The following is a 20,127-nucleotide window of genomic DNA, read 5'->3' on the forward strand; positions in this document are numbered from 1 at the left end:
GTTCTACTAAATTGTTAAATTTTCTTCAGGATATGTGAGTACACAATCAAGTTCCCCAGCACAGATTTTGCCAAATGCCTGGTCCCTTGGATAGGCCTGCAGTTTGTGAACCTGTGAGACACACACACACACACACACAAACACCAACACACACACGAGCGCCAAACTATCCAAACAAAAAAGAGATATATGTCCTTCCACTGTGTTTTTTACAGGTCTCCTGGCTGCCGAACGTGGGTGTGTTCCCAGCTTATATCAACAGTCAAGTCGGTGAACACATCACAGAGGGACAGGAGTCAATGGCGTGTGATAGCATGTAGCATTCTCTGACCACGGCCGAGGAATGTGAGCGAGGAATTTACGGCACCTAACGGGGATGCTTCTGGTCCATGTGTTTTTCAGCTCTGAAACCATCGAAACTCTACCTCCCCACTGATGCCGCTGCTGAATTATGAGCAGGGACGAGAGTTATGGGGTTCTCGAATATGATAAACGGTCAAACAAGTGCTGCCGTAGCCTTCAGAGGCTTCATCAGTTGCCGCATTTTTATCACGTTTGCTTAAAGATGATTAAGTTATGGATGCGCATGGCAAAGTCATTACTGTAGATCCAAACAGTCTTACGTAAGAGTGTTTGGATGTCAAGAGGAAAAACATACGTGGTTGACAACTACAGCCGAGCCACAGAGGCTTCGAATACTGGGCCCGGTGCCCGCATGTTCTAATATAGTCACACTAATGACGCTGCTGAGCTTCAGTCAAACCCAGTTTTTATTATTGTTCATGCACCATGTTGGAGACAAACAGGCGAATCTGAGCATAACGCTTGGATTCCCCGAACAAGGCCTGTAAGAGATGCACAATTCTGACGCTCAGACGCACACGCTCACACACTTCCTGGCTCGAGAAAACTGTCAACGACATGTGCGACGCTGGTTGAGGATTATACAGGCGAGGATCAGTTTCATTTTTCCAGTGTTTGCGTTGAATACATTATGAGGCAATTTGTACTGAAACCCATTTCGGCTCAGCAGGATTCGCCGCCCTAACACGAGGCACAGTTTGGCGGTTTCGCTGGTTATTAGCGACCGTGTAATTACACCCATAAATTTCCAGAATCCCCTCTTAAAACATGTATTATTTGCTGACCCGGTTTTTGGTAAAACCGCGAGGGATTCGCATGCCTCATGTAGAAAATATGATAGCGCGTGGAACTGCTTAGCACAGGCTGCAGTCGCAGCAGACGGAATCTCGCTAGTAAATCCGATGACCACATTTGCTGATATTCTTACATGTGCAATATTTTTTCATGCAGTCTGCTGAGGTGCTACTGGGGCTGCTGCTCTGCAAGCTTCTTGTTTTTTTCCCTCACACAGCTCCCCAGAGCAGCGATTGGACGGCGGGAGAGCCAATGGGCAGCCGAGCAGCAGGTTATTTGAACTCTCCTCACATAGCCTCGACTAAACCAGACAACATCCCCTGACTTTTCAAACATTATCCTCTCAGAAGAGTCTGTCATCAACAAGTGTGCTCAGTCACTGCTGCGGCGAGAGAGCAAGGGAGACTTTTTAACCCCTTTTTCTCTTTTTTTTATCACGTCAAGTATATCCAGGATGGGAACCTGCCACTTCTATTTACATCTGGAAGTCTGCTGATACACCTGTTGATTGAGGGAAAGCGCTCAGTGTTTAACCATGAACAAAGTTGCTGTGGTGAAGTCTGACACGCTGCTTCGTCTGGAGGACAGCAGGAGAGCGGAGACGGAGAGGAGCAGATTGGACTGCGTGGGCTTACCTCAGAGCAGTTTAACAGACGGCGAGAACACAGACCTGCTGCGATGCCAGGACGCCAGCGAAAACAGCTCTCCTATCAAGTACAGAAGATATGGGTACGCCCTTGAGTTGGAAAAATTACTTTTAATGGCATGATGAGCAGTTAAACAGGTGGTTGTGGGTTCTTTTTTGGAGTTGAAATGTGTATTTTAGAGAAGAAATTCAAACTTCTTTTGATATTTTGATATTTACAATATGAATTAGGTGAAAGTACAAACTCAGAAATGTGATTATTTTTTTCAATATTTGAATAAACAAGCTGTTCTCAGAGGAAAGCAAGGTTCCATGAACACTGTTTGTAGCTGGAAAGGTGGCAGGGTCCGCCACGTATAAACAAAGTAAGACAGTATGAACTTGTGTTGTCCTTTCAGCTTAGTTTGTTAATTCAGTTTATCGTGAAAACAGAGTTCTTTTTATTTACTTTTTTTTAGGTGTAAAACATCAGTCAGAGAAGATCTCCCTCTTCTGATAGGAATTTCTTCCCCAGAACTACAAAGTGCTTCTTTAATGTAGTTATACTTAGAAAGCACTATTTGAGAGTCCATCAAAACTGAAGATCCTTATCCAACCGGACATTTTGTCACGCTGAAATGTTTTTTGTTCTGCCTTTAGATGCATGATTGAACAGTTCTTTGCAAGTCTTAACACTGACATTAACATATAATTGTTACAGAGCGGATTTTAGTTGCTCTTTGTGAGTCTACCCTCTGCTTCCTCCAGGTCTCGTCTGGGTGGGGTCAAAGTTCGCCACAAGAGACAGGTGCTGCAGGACATGGCCCGACCGCTCAAACATTGGCTGTACAAACACCGGGACAACCCCTACCCCACCAAGACCGAGAAGGTCCTGCTGGCCCTGGGCTCACATATGACTCTGGTGCAGGTGAGAGACGAACCTCGAAATGCGTAAAACGAAGGGTGTGTGTTAAAATGAAGCAGATGCGGTCCTATAATAAGGTTCACGTGTGCAGGTCTCGAACTGGTTTGCGAACGCCCGGCGGAGGCTGAAGAACACCGTGAGACAGCCAGACCTGAGCTGGGCGCTGAGGATCAAACTGTACAATAAATACATCCAGGGAAATGCTGAGCGACTGAGCGTGTGCAGTGACGACACCGACTCAGACGGTATGAGCTTCAGTCTATACATTTATTTCTCTTATTATATTTGTGAGTAAAAAGACTTAATTAAAGGTGCATTATGTAGTTTTGGGGAAGAAATGTTAATCTTCATTGACTGATTATTATACTTTATATACCTAAACAAACTAAATAAACAAACTTGTATAAACACAATTTATACTGTTTGACTTTGTTTATATGTGGCGGACCCTGCCATCTTTCTGGCTTCAAACAGTATTCTGGGGAGCTTATTTTCCTCTGAGAACAGCTTGTTTATTCAGTTATGAAAAGTTAAAAAGAGTTTGCATTATCACTTCATTAATACTGTGAATATCAAGTTTCTGAGTTTGAATTTCTTCTCCAATACTCCAAAATGCCCTTTTAATATCTAAAAACTGCAGTACTTGTCATGGTTAAGTTGTGTAACATCTTATATATTCGATCGCTGAATCATTCCAGTCAGTTTAAAATGGAACAAGTCTAAGTTTTGTTTCCTTTACTGCAGATGAAGAGTGTCCCTTACAAACACCCATCAGCCAATCAGATTTTGGCAGGTCATCTTCTCACAAGAGCGTGCTCCAGAAACAGGGCAGCGTCCTCGCCATGGCGGACTCGGCCAACAGTGACGACAGCGCATCGCCTCCGTCCAAGTACAAGAGCAGCCTACTGAATCGTTATCTGAATGACACCCTGCGGCACATGATGGCGGCGAAGGCCGATGGCGTCACATCGGCCCGCAAGAGGAGGAGCCACTCCGAGTCATTCAGCTCCAACGAATGTGATCGAGATGTCGTCTCCCCGGCGTCGTCCTACGAAACTGAGGCCAACTTCGTCTACCACATGGGTGAGACATGTCAGTTTTTGTCAAAAATAGGTGGAAAACTGTGCGTTAACACCAAAATATGTGTGAACTGAACCACTGAGAGCGTGTTGTATTGCAAACACTGCATGAAGTTATGACAAGTTGAGCAATCAAAACAACGTAGACGGTAGACTGGGAGGAAAAGAGATGCTAGCACCCCCTGTCCACAGAAATCATTAAAGCATCTTCCTTGTTAATTGCAGATTTATGTTGAATGCGAGGTAAAATGACACTTTAACTAGCCTGCTTCCCCTCAGTTCAGTTTTAACACACCGCAGTGCACAGTAAAATAAGAACAGACCGAACAGAAACTTCCACATGGCTCCTCAGAGCTCCCTGACATTAATAAATCTCTGGCATTCCACTGCAAGTCAGAAGCTCTGCGAGATTCAATTATAAAGTTACAGCGAAACTGGGAGGGAGTTTGACACCTGGGTGCCCTCTCAGACCTATAGGGAGCACAGCACACTGACAACCCTCAAATCCGCTACGGTGCGGGAGCCAAAGCCTTTACAAACATCACTAATAAAGACTCATGCAGACGCTGAAATCCCTCATTTTAAAATTGGATGGAGCTCGTGCTGGCCACCGCTGCACACCGCAAATATCATTTCCATATACTAGAATGTGCCATTTGTTCCGCTTCAGCTTCTTGCCATGGTGGAAATGTCCAGTCCAGTCTCAAGGACAATTACAGAACGTCTGAGACTTTATTCTTCCCAGGGTGAGAAGTAGGAACCTCAGCCAAATGTACAAAATGGAGCAGTCCGTCAGCGAAGCACTGAAGACGTCTCGTAGAGTGGCTGTCAGAGCTGCCACTCAGCGAGTGAGACAACGCAGAGCCAGAACGCTAATATCCATTTGGCTCTCCCCATCAGTGCTAAGGGTGCAGCTTTGCTTCCTCGACCCGTGTGCTTTGGCATGCTGCTGCTCCCAAGTGTTACTTTCCGACTCAAAATCAATCTAAATTTACATTATATCATAAGAGCTGTGAAAAGATTTCTGTAACAGTTTATGCTTTTTTAGCATTTTTCCTTTAATCAAACAAGGCATGCTTTAAGTTCCTTTTTTATTATTTTGGCCCCACTCCCCTGGCAAACAGTAAATTCTTGTCCCAGTCTAAAGGTTACTGAATGGATATTATCATAGTCTGTGACGGGACTCAATATTTATCCAGGAAACTCAATTTAACCACAAATTGCCCTACAGATTGGTAATTTAACGATAATTAGCACAATTCGGCATGTTCACATGCTTGCACTGATAAAACAATTTGTTAATCAATGCAATGGTTTAGCTACACTGTCCTGCTAGGTGCATTGGATAAGAATTGGCCACCTCTTGAATTCACACGCGAAACAAATGTGGAACAACATATGACAAGAGTTACTGCTAAGTGCTGCTAATTGTAGTTGCCATTTGCTAGTTAGCTCAGCTAGCAACGCTGACAGCAGCCTGGATTAGGAGCTTGAAGTGGTATGAGAAAGGAAGGGCCGGGCTAACTGTTCTACATGCTAACTTCAGGAGTGATCTCTGCAACACATTTTTAAATCAATTCTGTTGATATTTAAGTTATTTTTCACTTTTTTTTTTCATCTAAATTTCTTACATATTGCACCTTTAAACTATTCAGAAACTATGATACAGTGGCACAAACATTTTACTGAGCATTTAAATACATTAAGCGATGGCAATACAGTTATTTTCACCAACCTTAGAGAGTTAGATGAGGAGATAGATACCACTCTCGTGCCTGTGCGCTAAACATGAAGTTACAGCTAGCAGCCAGTTGCGCAAGCTTAGCATTTAGAATGGAAACAGCATTACACGGCTAGCTTGTCTCTGCCCAACGGTAACAACACCCACTACCATCTGGCTTTTATCTTAAATGGGAAATATTACAATTGGCATTCATTCCTGCGTGTATACCGTCTGCCTCGATAGGCGGTGATGGAAACATGACAACCTGACACGCTAATGTCTGCGATGCAGTGACGCGCATTGAAGTTCGAGACGTTGGCGCTTAAATCGTCTTCCAGCCGTGTTCATTCAAGCAGCGCTCAACCATTGTTCATCCAGATTGAGTGTGAAAGCTAAACTCATGTAAAAGACGTAAAAAAAATTGACCACCATAACATTTTTACTGACCTGCGTGCTGCTAGCTAGCCTACTGCTGTCTGTTTTCCGACATGTTCACAACGTCAAATGTAACACAACATCAACTACAACAACAAAAGACATACACATACCTGCTAATTTGGGTTTGTTTAATTTTTTCAACAATTGGAAGCCTAAATATGGCAAATTGTATTATGGCAGACTACTTCCAAGCTAGGGGCACTAACGTTCTTCCTTCTGATTTTGAACAGATTAAGCAAATGAAACCCAACATGTTTATATATGAGTTTATAAAAGTTTTTTGTTAACTGTGGACAGAGCCAGGCTAGCTGCTTCCCCCTGTTTCCAGTCTTTATGCTATGCTAATTTAAGATAACAGTCTGCTGGCTGTGGCTTGACGTAAAGTCTACATGCGGGTGATATCAATCTCCTCAGGCCAGACAGCAAATAAGCGTATTTCCCAAAACGTTGAAATATATTCCAAAACATATTATTAGTCTCTCGTCAAATCATATTTCTTCTGGAGTATTTGGGGGTTCTTGATGTCATCACACACTGTGTGAGCAGCGCCGTTGAAATGTTTGTGCAAACCTTTAATGCATCCCTGCTGGTCACATTAAGGGTGTTTGCAACCCAGTACGGCTAGTCTGTGGAGGTGAAGTGGAAAGTCAAGCTGCCAAATTCATGACAGGCACTAACACCATTAACACGTTTATACTCCGCCCAGGAGACGACTTAAACAGTCACTAAACCTCAAGTGATGGACTAATAAGTGATGCCCACTACATGGTGTCTTATAACGACACTTTAAACCTATCAGTCTGAATCCCACAGGCAGTAAAAGTCTAATGGAATCGTTAGTATATGTTAGTGATGTTGCTATTTACCATCGACCCGCAGAACTATGAGGATGGCGACACCATGTAATATGGTACTCGCATCAACTTCTATGTTTCCCTTAAGAAGGCTGGAGAGCCGTAAATGTGACCGGCATCGTGCTTTATTGGACGCGGAGCGCCCAAAAACATATCTGGACAAACGCCTCGCTGTGTTTTCCACCCATTTGGTTTCAAATAAAAACAGGCATGCTGAGAGGGGAGTCTCTTGTTCGCAAGTGCACATCCGCATTGAGGAAGTAAGGTGTGACAGTGTTTTCTTAGTACACAGTTGTTTTCCTAATGACACACCTGTGAGATGACTTGGAGTAGGTTAACTGACCGTGGGTCGTCTGACTCTGCGGGAGAACATCCAAGACTTAAATCAGCTCATGGAGACATTATGTCACTGTGAGGCAATCAGGCCTCGTGAGACATAATTTATGGTGAAGAAAGCTAAATGCCGTGCATAGCATACACAACATTGTGGAAACGCCCCTACAAATTTGAATACGCTTTCTTGCGGATGATTGCCAGATGATGTTAGCTTAGCTTAGCACAAAGAGAGGAAGTAGGGGTACACAGCCACTTATGGTCACTTTGGACAAAAGCGTCTGCTAAATGCCCTAAATGTTAATGTAAATGGAGGAAACAGATTTCCTGTTTAGTAAGAGGTGTTGGCAGCTGTTTCCCCAGTGTTTATGCTAAGCTAAGCTAACCGACTGCTTGATGTAGCTTAATATTTTCTGTAACGCAGTACTGGTTCCCATTCATCCCGCTGCAAGAAAGTTAATATGCCTATTTTCCCTAATATTGAACTATTCCTCATCTGTTAATAAATAATGTTCGATGTTTGCGACACTAAAGACACCAGCGTTATTGCACCACTGCAGCACAATGTTATAATAAAAAAAATAACAGTCTGCAGCTTCGTTACCTCTGTAAACTTGTGTTGTAATTGATCGCTGCTGTAAATTTGAGAATCACCAGAAGTAAAACATTGTTTTTTTTTTCTTGCTAATAAATACAACAGAGGCACTGTAGTTCTTCTTTATTGGCAAAGCATGTTAGAGCTAAAGAGAGAAATGCTCAGGGACGTTCAGTAGCAAAAAAGCATAAAACAGCAAAATGATTTACTATCAATAAGTAGTTGCTCTTGGCCGTAGCATGGCTAAAGAAATCAGAGACAGGGATGTTTCGGGCTGTTAGCATTGAAAGACTGTGTTTCACAGTGGGCCTCTAATTTCCCTGTCTATTGCTCTCTGAAGAAAAATGTCGACCAGCCTCTATCTGCACCAATGAACAAAGGCAATATTCCAAAACTAAAATGGAAAATATGTTCTACATATCATGCACGCTTATGCACAGACCGCAAACTGAAAGTGCACAAGCAATATAACATTTCTCCAAAGTCCTATTTGTCCTGCTCATGCCTCTGAAAAAGACAGAGACACTGAAGTTTAAATTCAGGACTTTGTGAAATAAAGACAGGTCCTTGCTTAGATTTGTATGGGGTTCTCGGGGTATTCATTCATCAGACACTCCCCTGTCTGTTGGTAAAATGTTCAGGCATTTGTCAAAAAAGATAGGTGTGCAGGGACTGCTTTTGGAAAAGGGATGGCACACAGTGGACCGTCTCTACAGGTGCTAACAGCAGGGGCCCCCCTGGAAGCCACTGACAATCTTGGGGTGGCCACCAGAGAGGGAATTACATTTACAGACGGCAAAAATGCTTGGCTGGCTATGCATTTCTTATTTTCATATTTATTCACTGTTAATAAATATTACTGTTGTTACCAGTATTAGCGTTAAATAACACATAGAAAAATGTTATGCATGTGCAACTCACTAGCTGTTAAATAACACATAGAAAAATGTTATGCATGTGCAACTCACTAGAGGAAGGGCAGGCACTCCAGTAGGGGCAGGGTACTCGCAATTATAAAAGCGGGCCACGGCCTCCCCTGGCCCCCCTTAGGGATGCACCTGGCTAGCAGAGCTGGAAATGTGAAAACACAGCGTCAGTCCTCGAGACATGACGCAGATATCAGAATTTTTTTTATTTATTTTTTTCCCCTTTCAAAAGCTTAAAGAGGAACTCTGCATCGCATTTGTCTTGGCCGGAGTAGCGGAGCACAGGCGGACATGTGCACTTCACTGAGTCAAAGCTGTTTGGCACAGTAAAAAACATCTAGAAAGACAAATAGTGACTGAGAAATGAACTAATATTCAGAGATGCACGCACTTGAATTTTGTAGCACTCTGACAAGCACAAACAAAGTAAATCACCTATACTCAAACACTGATACTAAAAACTCTCATGCATTTATACCATCTTACAGGTGGCCATGAAGCCTAATCTGCTATTGACTGTTAAGTAAACTGCTTCATGTCATGTTTACGTGACCCCTTTTTCTTGTCTCTTGCAGATACAATGGACTATACTTCAACTAAATGTGATAGGTATGTTGAATTATTCATTTCTCCATCTGCAATCAGATCAGCTGATTGCACTTTTCAACTTTCATCAGTCTGAAAAGTAATCCTCTTTATGTTCTCCCGTGACGGTTGTTCTTGAAAGTGGACCGCCACATTTAATTCATCCATATTATTCAGGTTTTCTATCAAGGGGAGATATCCAAGCAAATGAATCGTTTGGATTTATTTTCCAGGTTAATCAGAGAAAGATGTGAAAGGAAATCCAGTAATTGACGTCAAAAACAGATGTTTTTCTTTCATATATTCACAGGGACCAGCAGCAGGGCCGAGGCCAGCCGAGACGAGTCGATCAAGGCTGGAGGGAGATCCACGCCGCTGTGGCTCTGACCAACTTGGCCCAGGGACAGAGCTGCCTGTCAGACCAGAGCAGCGTAATCGTGCCCAGCGCTGCCTCAGGGCAGAGCTGCACCCGAGAGCCCTACTCGATTACGAGGACCACTATCATAGACAGGATGTGTGTCACAGGACCCACCGCTGCTCTGAGACAGAGCTGCACCGCGGGGCCCACTCTCACCAGCCGCATCATCCAGAAGTCCTCTCATATCGCTGAGGTCCAGACTGTTAACGTGGCCCTGGCAAACACCGTGTAGGCATTTAATATGAGCATCTGGTCCAGGCACATGGTTCCATATGGGAATACCAGATGCTTAAGTGCCTTGCATTATATGTACAGCCTCTGTTATTTTGTAATGCTGATAAATTTTGACATTTTCAATCATTTTTACATTGTAAAATGGAAAAACTGACCTAACGCAATTGAGTATTTTCTACTGTTTTTGCCATGTTTTTCTAATGTCTTCCTATTGCCATCTGTTGCAGTAAGTTATATTAACTTCATGAGACTGGATTATCATCCAATGCTAAAGTTTGACAGCAGCTATTTGAATAAACCCAATGTGAAATGTTTTGACCAGTCGTTTGCTTTAAATCACTGCTTTGCAGTGGCTGTAAATGCATAGCTATGTTTGACTGAACTGTACTTAGTGGTACTTTTCATGTGTGCAATTGTGGGTCTCGCAGTTTCGTTATATCCTTTCAAATTGCTTTTTAAATGGTTGTAATATGGGCAGAAGGGTGGCATCCTGGACCGAGCAGCGAGACAGTTCTTCGAGCAGAGTAGACTGTGGTCGATGTTCTTCTGAAACGCATCGATCAAGGATTCACAGTGATAGCTGGACATGAGCAGTTTGGGATATTTAGTGCGGTACATGTCAATAAATCAGATTAAGTCCATGGAATAATATGTACAAGGCTAAAACTCACAGGGGACAAGTACATAGTATAAGAGCTGACTGTGAGTATGTGAAAGGGGGGACTTGTAGTGATGAAGGAACAGAGAATTATCACCCCATTCTGCTTTTTAACTGATTTGCTTCGGTTTTTCAGGCGACAACTTTACCATTTTGATTCACTCTGAACACTTACATAGCATCATTATGAGCCAAAACAGGCTACTTTAAAGGTGCAATATGGCCAAAATTGTAGTTATAAATTTCAAGTTCAACATTGACATCTGACATTATCAACAGAATTGAAAGTCTAGAAGGTTGGTCAAAGGCGTCAACGTATTCTATTGCAAAGATGTCTACTGCGGTAAGCATGCTAACCAGCTAGCACTGGCACATCCTGTTTCATCAGTTGGGGTAAGAGCTTCATCCAGGTCTAGCTGACTAGGGCCATACCTACAGGCAAACTGAGCTAACTAGCTATTGGCAGGTAGTAGCTACAGTCATGTACAGCTACAGCTAAGCAGCTGTTGGCAACTCTGGTGATAGGATGCCCTCTATTTGTTCACAGGTGGATGGCTATATGTTACACCCTAAACTGTTGTGAGAGAAATAGTCTGAACACTCAATGGGCTAATTTTTTCAGCACCAAACTGCAACAAAGTCACTACCTTGTAAACACAGAGCATTCAGAGCTAAAAGAAAAGTAAACATTACACTAATTGAGGTCACCATGAATATGACTAAATAAATGCTAACGTTGCTCCACATGGGCTGTGTGTGTACATAGCCAGCCAGTTTGACAGTGGCAAAACCTTGTATTAGCAGCATTATATGCTAGAAAGAAGCGACTTTAAAATGCTGGATACCTTTTTTTCTACGTCACAGTGGAAAGTCTAGAGGAGCGCCATGATTAAATGCTTTTTTCCCATTCAGTCAAGTGGAGGGCTAACCAAAAGTTAGCGCTAAGGACTCCACAAGGCAGAAGCTATGCAGAAGACCCGGGTAATTTAACATCCAGGAGGTCAAACTGTTTTGCTTTCGTGCACCACTGAGCAGCTTCCATTGAAATGAGCGTGGCCTCACGTCCAACGCTATTTTCGGGTTTTACTTAATTAAATCCATAGTACATAGGCTACTGCTAGCCAACATGTTCCTGTATCAACTTAAAAGTGATCAGTGTTGTTTACAGCTCGTTTTGGCTGCCACCAAATGGCCTAAAGGTCAATTAATGCGGAAATGGAAATGTATTGTAATGAAGGACTATGGTAAGTCGCTCACAAATACTTTGAGACTACTGAGCAGAATCTTGTTTTTTCTTCGTTCTCCTCAGCGGCAAACATTTTTACAATAAACACCACTGTCATCTGTTTTTGATGTTAAATGAGATCTCAGGAATTTCATGACCTCAATATGGGGTCAGCTACCAAAAAACTTATGTTAGTGGAAATGCAGAGAACACGATAAGCCTCGAGGGAATGTCTGGTACTCTGCCACTCTGAGGAGAGAGACTTGTGGGGAGCATCTTGTTCCATCTGGGGACATCCTAACACCAAACATAAGCTTGTAATCACAATCTGTCCTCTGGGACCATTCTACTAGACATGATTAACAGGATTTTTCCACTCATGTCCCAGTTCTGGTCTGTTTTTTTTTTTTTAATTCTGTGCAAGGAATGTTTTCAGTCTTGCATGTGCGACAGGCTCGTCATCAACAAAGTATTATGGAAAGAGCACCTCACTCCCGATCCCACCCTAAACCTGCTTTTGATTAGGTGGGCTTCGACACTACATGGAAACTAAATGGCAGCTCAAAAATGGCACTTAAAAAATGATTAGACTTGAGCGACAGCATCTTGAGGTTGTGGTTTATTTCAGTTTGAAACAATACAAACGTTACTGGACCATAACCCAAGCAAATGCCATTCAATGTTAAGGCAGATATCATGTTAACATATTGCTCAGTATGATTTAAATAGGTGCACTGCAAAGGCAACAGGGAAAAGTACAGGGGAGGGAAGGGTCATTATGATTCTAAACAAGAAAAAAAACAACTCAAACAAATAAGCAACAATACATCAAACAGGTCTTAGGAATGCTCTCATACCGTCATGTGTGAGAAATGCCTTCAATAAGTCAGTGGGACGTTACAGAGACCACAACTTCACACAGGAACTGCTAAATAAATGGGGAGAAAACAAGCTTACGGGGTCAAGCTGAGACTAAATTACATTTTGCCAGAGCTACTCAAGTTACTAAAAGAGTATATGTTATTGTAAGAGTCTTAAATACTGTAAACCTTAGACTTGTAGCGGTGGGAGTTATGGTCCAGGTCAGACATGCGAGGAAAAAGACAGGTTTGGTTGAAGAAAATCAGAAAAAAACAAAAAGATGATTACTTGTCCTGGATTTTTTTACACGGAACGAGGAAAAAGAAGAAAAAAAACAAGGACGTCCGTTTATTTGAGCGCTTCTGTACATACGTAGAATTTGATGCAAATCGCCATCAAACAAATAATTGATTAGGCTAACAGCAAAGATGAGCTCAGTAACTGTAAAAGTGTGTTTGTGAAATGTCTTATTTGACATTCACAGTGTTCTGATGTTAACGTTAACGCTAACATAACAAGTCTCCTCCACCACTGCCCTCCATCCAATTCACGTGTTATGCCCGAAATAAAAACTTTCAAATACACATGAAGTGGAACATTTTGTACTTTAACTCAGCTACATATGAGCCAACATTTACAGGAAACTAGTTTTTTTTTTGCATTGATTATAATAATTCACTGGGAGTAAAATTTGACAAGCTCTGTACTGTAATCTACAAATTGGTTCATGTTATAGGCACTATGCTATCAACCTGATGCCTTAATGCACAACAGAATCACTGTTGCCAATAGGATAAATTCAGACCAGACATGTACTCCTATGACGCACACTCTGCATGGTTATGTCAATTTAAAATGCTATACTTCCTTATAGGCGAGAGGCTTTTTTTTTTCCAAGTTCCTTTCATTCATGTTTTAAAAAGAAAGAGGTGACAGGTGATGGTTGAAAAGGAAGTGTGCAAACAGCAAAGTCCTCTCGACCAACAGAACCTCTCCAACTATTTTTTTTTAAAGTTCCACCTCTCTGTCTCCCTCTCCTTCTCTCTTCTCCTCTCCGTTTCTGGTCCGTAGTCGTTCCTTTCAGGATGGTGTTCTTTTTTTTTTTGGTTCTGTCCAGTTTTCAGGGTATGGAACAGTATCCTCCGCATGCCCTGCCACCGCCCTGCTCCTGCTCCCCCAGACGCAGCTTCTGACCCTGGTTTTCACTCTCCCAAAGCCCGGGCGTCTGCAGGATCTTCTCCACAAGCTCCTCGAAGGCACACTGTACGCCATCTTTGGTCTTCGCACTGGCCTCTGTACAAAGGAAAAAGAGTTACCAAGATTTATGAGATTAAGAAAAAAAAAACTGCAGAGCACTCGCAAAGAAACCAGCACGTCAGCTTTTAAATCCAAAACAGAGCAGAACATCTTTCTTTTTATAATACAATCAAACTCATGACAGAGATGTAAAAATATGTGTTGACAAACATGAAGATAAAGTATGAAATGACTTCATTACGGAAGCAGCAGATGTCCAGCGGGATGAAGACATCCTCGCAGCGGATTCAATCCACGACATCTTCCTGCCCAGCCCTCTTCAAAACCCCTTAATTTAGCCATTCTAAAATGGAAACTCCACAGAAACGTTAACCTAATTTCCCAGATTGGAGATGAGAATCAGGAACACGTGTAGACATGGATCCAATAAAATGAAAGCCCGCTAGATTTTAATCATAATGCAGTTCTTCTGGAGTGGCCGCATCTTTCAGTTAAGCTCTGACAGCAGAGACTCAAAAATGCAACAAGCCCAAACTAAACGCACGACTCTCCGAGTGATGTCTCCACTCGTTTCCAACTGCACAATTACAGTTCTGACTTTAGAGCACAGCACGGTACGTTTTAAAGGCTGTAAGTTTCATTTCATGGCTGTATTAGTTTAAACGACCATGTCTGACCACGTCTGATCTGACTGCAACATGGAGACTTACCAATAAAAAGCATAGAGTGTTTCCGAGCAAATTTCAACCCCTCATTTCTGTCCACCTCCTGGTCATCCTAAAAAAAAAATAAACGGGCATCTGAATGTTATTTGATCTATATTGAATACATGTTGTTTGATCATCATGTAAAACACAAGTCTAACAACACCATATACTGGTGAGTTTTGTAAAACACTTTTTAGCATTTCTGGTGCTGCATTATTTGAATTTTTCAATTTCAATTACGTTGGAGGTACAATATGAATATATGACATATGCAATGTTCACATTAAAAAGGGACGCTATGTAGTTTTTGGAGAAGAAATTCAAACAAACCGAATTTGAGTATTTACACTATCAATGAGTTGACAATAAAAACTTTAACTATGATTTTATTTATTTTATTTAACTATAATTTTTTATATCTATCTATCTATCTATCTATCTATCTATATATAGATAGATATATCTATATATAGATATATAGATACATATCATCTATAAAGATCTTTCTCTTCTGATTAAAATCTCTTCCCCAAAACTACATAGTGCTCCTTTAAAAGACATTACTGAGTCTTTATACTTAATATCCTGTACATTAGTGACTAGAAATCCAAGATCTGTCAAGGAGAACTGTTTAAATTAATTCTATGTGTCAAACTGGCCCAAGCTACACACTCACCTTATCAATTTTGTTCCCAACGAGCATTTTTACGATGTCATTGCGTGTTGTGTAGGTTTCCAGTTCATTCAGCCAGTTTTCAAGCTTGGTAAAAGTGTCACGCTTTGTGACGTCATACACTGTCAAAACATGCAAGCAGAAAAGACGAGTTAAAGGGATGAACTGATTTAAGTACAATAACATCTTCCTTACAAGCAAGAAGTGACAAACAGTTGCTGTGTCTCAATTCAGGGTCTGCATCCTTCGAAGGACTCGGCCTCTGCGGTCTTTGAAGGCGAGTCATTCGGAGAGACCTTGTTAACCGCGTCAGCCGTTGTTAAATTGTTAAATGGGACGGTTTAGCCTTTGGAGCATTACCTGGTTGTGTCTAGGGCTGCAACTAACGATTATTTTGGTTGTCAACTAATCTATCGATTATTTTTTCGATTAGTCACGATTATTTCGCATCTGTTTCTACTTTGGTTTTACCTCATATTCTCAGAGCAAATTAAAAACCCATGAAACATGCATTTGAAAACATAATTTTTTGAAACACAACTGGATTTTTAATATGTCAACTGAACTAATTAATACTAATTATTACCGTTTTTAATTGATTACATATCTTACAAATGAATTATTATGTTATAAATCATTGCATTAAGTGGAGGTTTGCTATTCAGTGTTTTATCCAATTTATATTATTACTGTTTACCGACTTAATATCCTACACATGAATTATTACTGATATCATTGCTGTCAGACAGAAACCTCTTATTTGCAAATTTGACTTATTTTTTCAGAATCATTTTACTGGCCACCCTTAACGTCTGTACACATTATTAGCCAATGAATGTATTAAAGAGCCTGTCTCCAGCTGGCCTCTTGGCTGATGACATGGGGCAGCACAACCACACTTGTTGTCATTCGAGATCTGTTGCATTTTTAATAACTATGAAATTTAATAAATCACTTTTTGGTTGCACACTAATGGATGAATATGTCTTAAAAATGCAAATCCATTTCAGTATGATGTGCTTGTAGGTTTGTAGGCTATTTTTTTTTTCAAATAACTCAAAATAATGAATGTATTTCCAGCTACAAAAGGGCAAATCTCTCTCCTCCCTCCATTGTCGTTTTGTCGCTGCGTGGTGTACACGTGAGTTCTCCTCATGCTAAAAACGTGACTTTTCGCACACGTGACATCACTTCTTGAGACGCAAGAAGAGAGCAAAAATATATATTTCTACCAAGGAAAATGACAGAATAATAGTAACGCACAGTGACTTGAGTAAGTAACGTTAATCTGATTACTGGTTTGGAAATTTTAACGCGGTGGATTACTCATTACTGAGGCTGGGCCGGCCGGGCCAGGACTCAACGTGCACCGGGTCGGGTCGGGTTTGATGTTTTTGGGCTCGATCTGAGCTCTACTACAGAGTGACACGTATTTAATGTCATATATTGATGATGGGAGGTTACCGCCCGAAAATGCTCCCAAACTTTGGACGTGTTTGGTTTCGCTTTCCTGCTCTCCTCAACATGTTCCGCCATCATTCATATTCTTCTTCTTCTGCGGAACCGTCTTCTGCTTCTATGCTTCACTGTGGTGCGCATTCTAGTAGCGGTGCTAAAGCGATTTGCTCCGGCTGAAATCTTTTTCTTTTTTTTAAATGATGATAAATAATAATAACAATAATAAATACGACGCGTCGACGCACAAATTTCGTGTCGACAAATTTTTATTGTCGACGTAATCGATTACGTCGACTAATCGTTGCAGCCCTAGTTGTGTCACCAGATGTTTTACCCTTACGTCACAATTTCTGCTGCCCAGGCCCGCGGAAGTGACTATCTACGTCATGCGATGTCGCCATTTTCTCTCTTTCTTTCTTCTTTTTTGGGCGCGCAAAGAATCTTGGGGTATGTGAGGCCACGAAGGACGGTAGCGGTGCATCCTCCAAAAAGAGGGAAAAGGCCGCATTTGTGGGCTGCATTTGGAGGAGCCTTCGAATTGGGTGAGTCTTCGCGCAGCGTTGTGACGTAATTGGCCTTCAAATGCTGCCTCCGAAGGATGCAGACCCTGAATTGAGACACAGCAAGTATGTCCTTGACCCTGGGAGGATCATGTGGAAATAAAGTGGAGAGACAATATTGTCTCTAGGTCCGGTAATAAACGTGTTGTGCAGCTTTTTAAGCATCAGTGTTTACCAAGTATGACTCCTTGTGCACCACGGTAGTAGCTGGGTGTCAGGGTGCGAAACCTTTCCTGTCCAGCTGTGTCCTGCAAAAGTAAAGACATTAGAGATCAATAGCAGATAAAGACTCCATGATACCAAACTTTTAAGACCAACTATAACCCCTTACTAAGCCTCACATCTCATTTACAGCTGATTTTACAATGTGAGCTGTATCCGGACACATTATCTGGATTTATGCAAAGTGTAAATGCAGCGCGATCAGAATGTGATCAGGTGTGCCGGCCCACATCTGGAGGAAGTCTGGTCTGCATTGTGTTCAGATCTTAGGTAGGTGTAAATGCATTTATACGCCACACATCAGGCAGCATTAACTGCCCTTGGGCAAGCCATTGAATGTCTAACTGCTCCTATGTGCCTCATACAACACAGCCCCCTCACTCTGACATCTCTTCAATAATGTGTGCCGGTCCCATAAAGGTCCCATTTGTGTGTGTATGTGTGTGTGTTTTTGGCCTGTGTATGTAAAAGAAATAACAACAGAGTGAAAAAACTACATTTCTCCATAAAGGATTAATAAAATACTCCTTCTTACTCGCCCTCTACATAAAAATGCTAGACATTTCTTTTTAGCTAAAATAAAGTAAAGTTTGTTTTACAAATTTAGAGAGTGAGCAAGCAAGAAAGCTGAGGGAGACGTGGCTCCAATGACTCAGATTACTGATCTGCTACTAAAGATGTAAGAATTGGCCATCTGGTGAATTTACTTCATACAACGAATACGGGCAGCACCACCAAAGTCGCTGCAAACTGCTGCTTACTGTACTCTGTGAGCCATGTTTACCTCAGGCCATGTGACTTCACACATAATAAAGGCCATGGTAGTGTTTAGGGCTCAGGTGGTGGCCTTGCTGTGTATGTTGTGTTCATGGGACATTAGGACAGGCCTACTTTATGCCTCATGAAAGGAGGTTTAACCTGTTTTTCAGATTCTTTCAGTGATTCTGGCTGTGCAATGTCACCATCTTGTGGGGTAACACCGTAGTTCATCATGTTTTTCCTGACAACACAAACAAACTGTAGACAATGCCTGAAGTACTTCAGCCTTACCCATATGGCCAGTTTTGCTCTGTTCCCATCGATTGCGAGTGTCTTTACTTTGAAATCCACACCTGCTCAATCATGACGAAGAGGAAAGAGGGACAGAGAAACGGCTTTAAACGATCAATTTAAAACACCTTCCATTTATCAGTGAATGTGCATTAATGGATGTGTGTATAACCTATTGTTGCCGACTGCTCTGGATCAAAAGTATCATCTGTGAACCTCAGGAGGAGACTGCAGGGGAAGAGAGATAACATGGAAATAAGCAGGGCGAACAGGACAAAGGGCTTTTGTGAGCTGACTAGAGGCCCCATCAGCCTTTACCTCTGTAAGTAACAAGGAAATTAACACAACTGTACAGTTTCAATGTTGACAACTGTCTGAAGATGAGCAACATCATCTCAAATCAGCAAAAAACACACAAGGAAAAGTTTTACAGCTTCATATGTGAAGGTGACGTCATGTGTCACCTAATTGTCAGCTTGTTAGCAGTAAGTATTAGGCCTGAACTGAAAGAAAAAAGGACAACAACATTCCCAGCTAGCTGTTGCAACAGCTGTTGAGAAGCGGCTAATAAACTTACATAACAAGAATATCAACACTCACAACAGGCTAGCTAAATGCTCGCTAAATACAGGGACGAACCTGGACTTCCCGACTCCACTTTCGCCAATTATCAACAGCTTCAGAGTCGTCAGCACGTCTTCGTCCATGTTCCCGTAGGAGTTAGTTTGACTTGCCCTTGGCGACGGTTTTATTCTTAAATTTCACTTGTTTTTAGGGCAGCAGTCCGCTAGCAGCTCCGGTGACAGCCTGCTGTTCACGCAACTTCCGGCAAACCTGCGACGCGTGACGTCACGGGGGTGGACGACGCTAGACGCTACCTGTCACGGGGTGGAAAATAAAATAAAATTAAAAAAATAATAATAATCAAATTAAAATAAAAGAAATGAATTAAAATCAATTTCAATAACATAAAGTAAAACAAAATTAATTTAAGTAATATAAAGTGAAATAAAATTGAATAAAATAACATCAGTATGTTACCAGTATTACCATATTCCTATAGACTGGGTTTTGTACCTGTCATTTTTCTGTATCTATTTGTATTTTTGGTAACATTTAATTAAACTAACTGAAAAAAATGAAAAACAAGATAGAAAATAACAAAAGTGATTAATATATATATATATATATATATATATATATATATATATATATATATATATATATATATATACTTCTTCTAGTCAGTATTTTCACATTCTAGCCTCTTCATTTTAAAACAGATATATATATATATATATATATATATATATATATATATATATATATATATATAGATATATATATATATATATATATATATATATATATATTTTGTCTTTGCCTATACACCACTACGCATCAAATTACCAACACTCCTTTCTTGTGAAAACTAACTTGGCAATAAAGTGAGTTCTTGTGCTCATACCCTGGAGCAGAAGTGGAGGGAGTGGAAGTCTACAATAGAGAATTACTGTCAATTGACAGGTAAGATCTCTGAATAGTCTTAAGATCCACATTATA

General features: G+C 41.3%; 2 protein-coding genes across 2 annotated transcripts; one reads left to right on the forward strand and one right to left on the reverse strand.

Moving 5' to 3' along the window:
• Positions 1-1,413: 1,413 nt before the first annotated feature.
• On the forward strand, positions 1,414-10,184 carry LOC115572955 (homeobox protein Mohawk-like). Its single transcript, XM_030403483.1, has 6 exons — positions 1,414-1,887; positions 2,552-2,711; positions 2,800-2,953; positions 3,453-3,791; positions 9,232-9,265; positions 9,552-10,184. The coding sequence occupies exons 1-6, from the start codon at positions 1,694-1,696 to the stop codon at positions 9,889-9,891; spliced, it is 1,221 nt and encodes a 406-aa protein (XP_030259343.1). The 5' UTR covers positions 1,414-1,693; the 3' UTR covers positions 9,892-10,184.
• A 2,193-nt stretch (positions 10,185-12,377) lies between these two features.
• Positions 12,378-19,418, reverse strand: LOC115573229 (ras-related protein Rab-18). Its single transcript, XM_030403927.1, has 7 exons — positions 19,204-19,418; positions 18,737-18,792; positions 18,565-18,626; positions 17,468-17,540; positions 15,278-15,396; positions 14,605-14,671; positions 12,378-13,930 (listed from the first exon to the last, which is right to left on the reverse strand). Exons 1-7 carry the CDS (start codon positions 19,269-19,271, stop codon positions 13,758-13,760), a joined length of 618 nt encoding a protein of 205 aa, XP_030259787.1. The 5' UTR covers positions 19,272-19,418; the 3' UTR covers positions 12,378-13,757.
• Between the last annotated feature and the right edge of the window lie 709 nt (positions 19,419-20,127).

Source organism: Sparus aurata, chromosome 21 (assembly GCF_900880675.1).
Source record: "Sparus aurata chromosome 21, fSpaAur1.1, whole genome shotgun sequence".
NCBI lineage: Eukaryota > Metazoa > Chordata > Actinopteri > Spariformes > Sparidae > Sparus > Sparus aurata.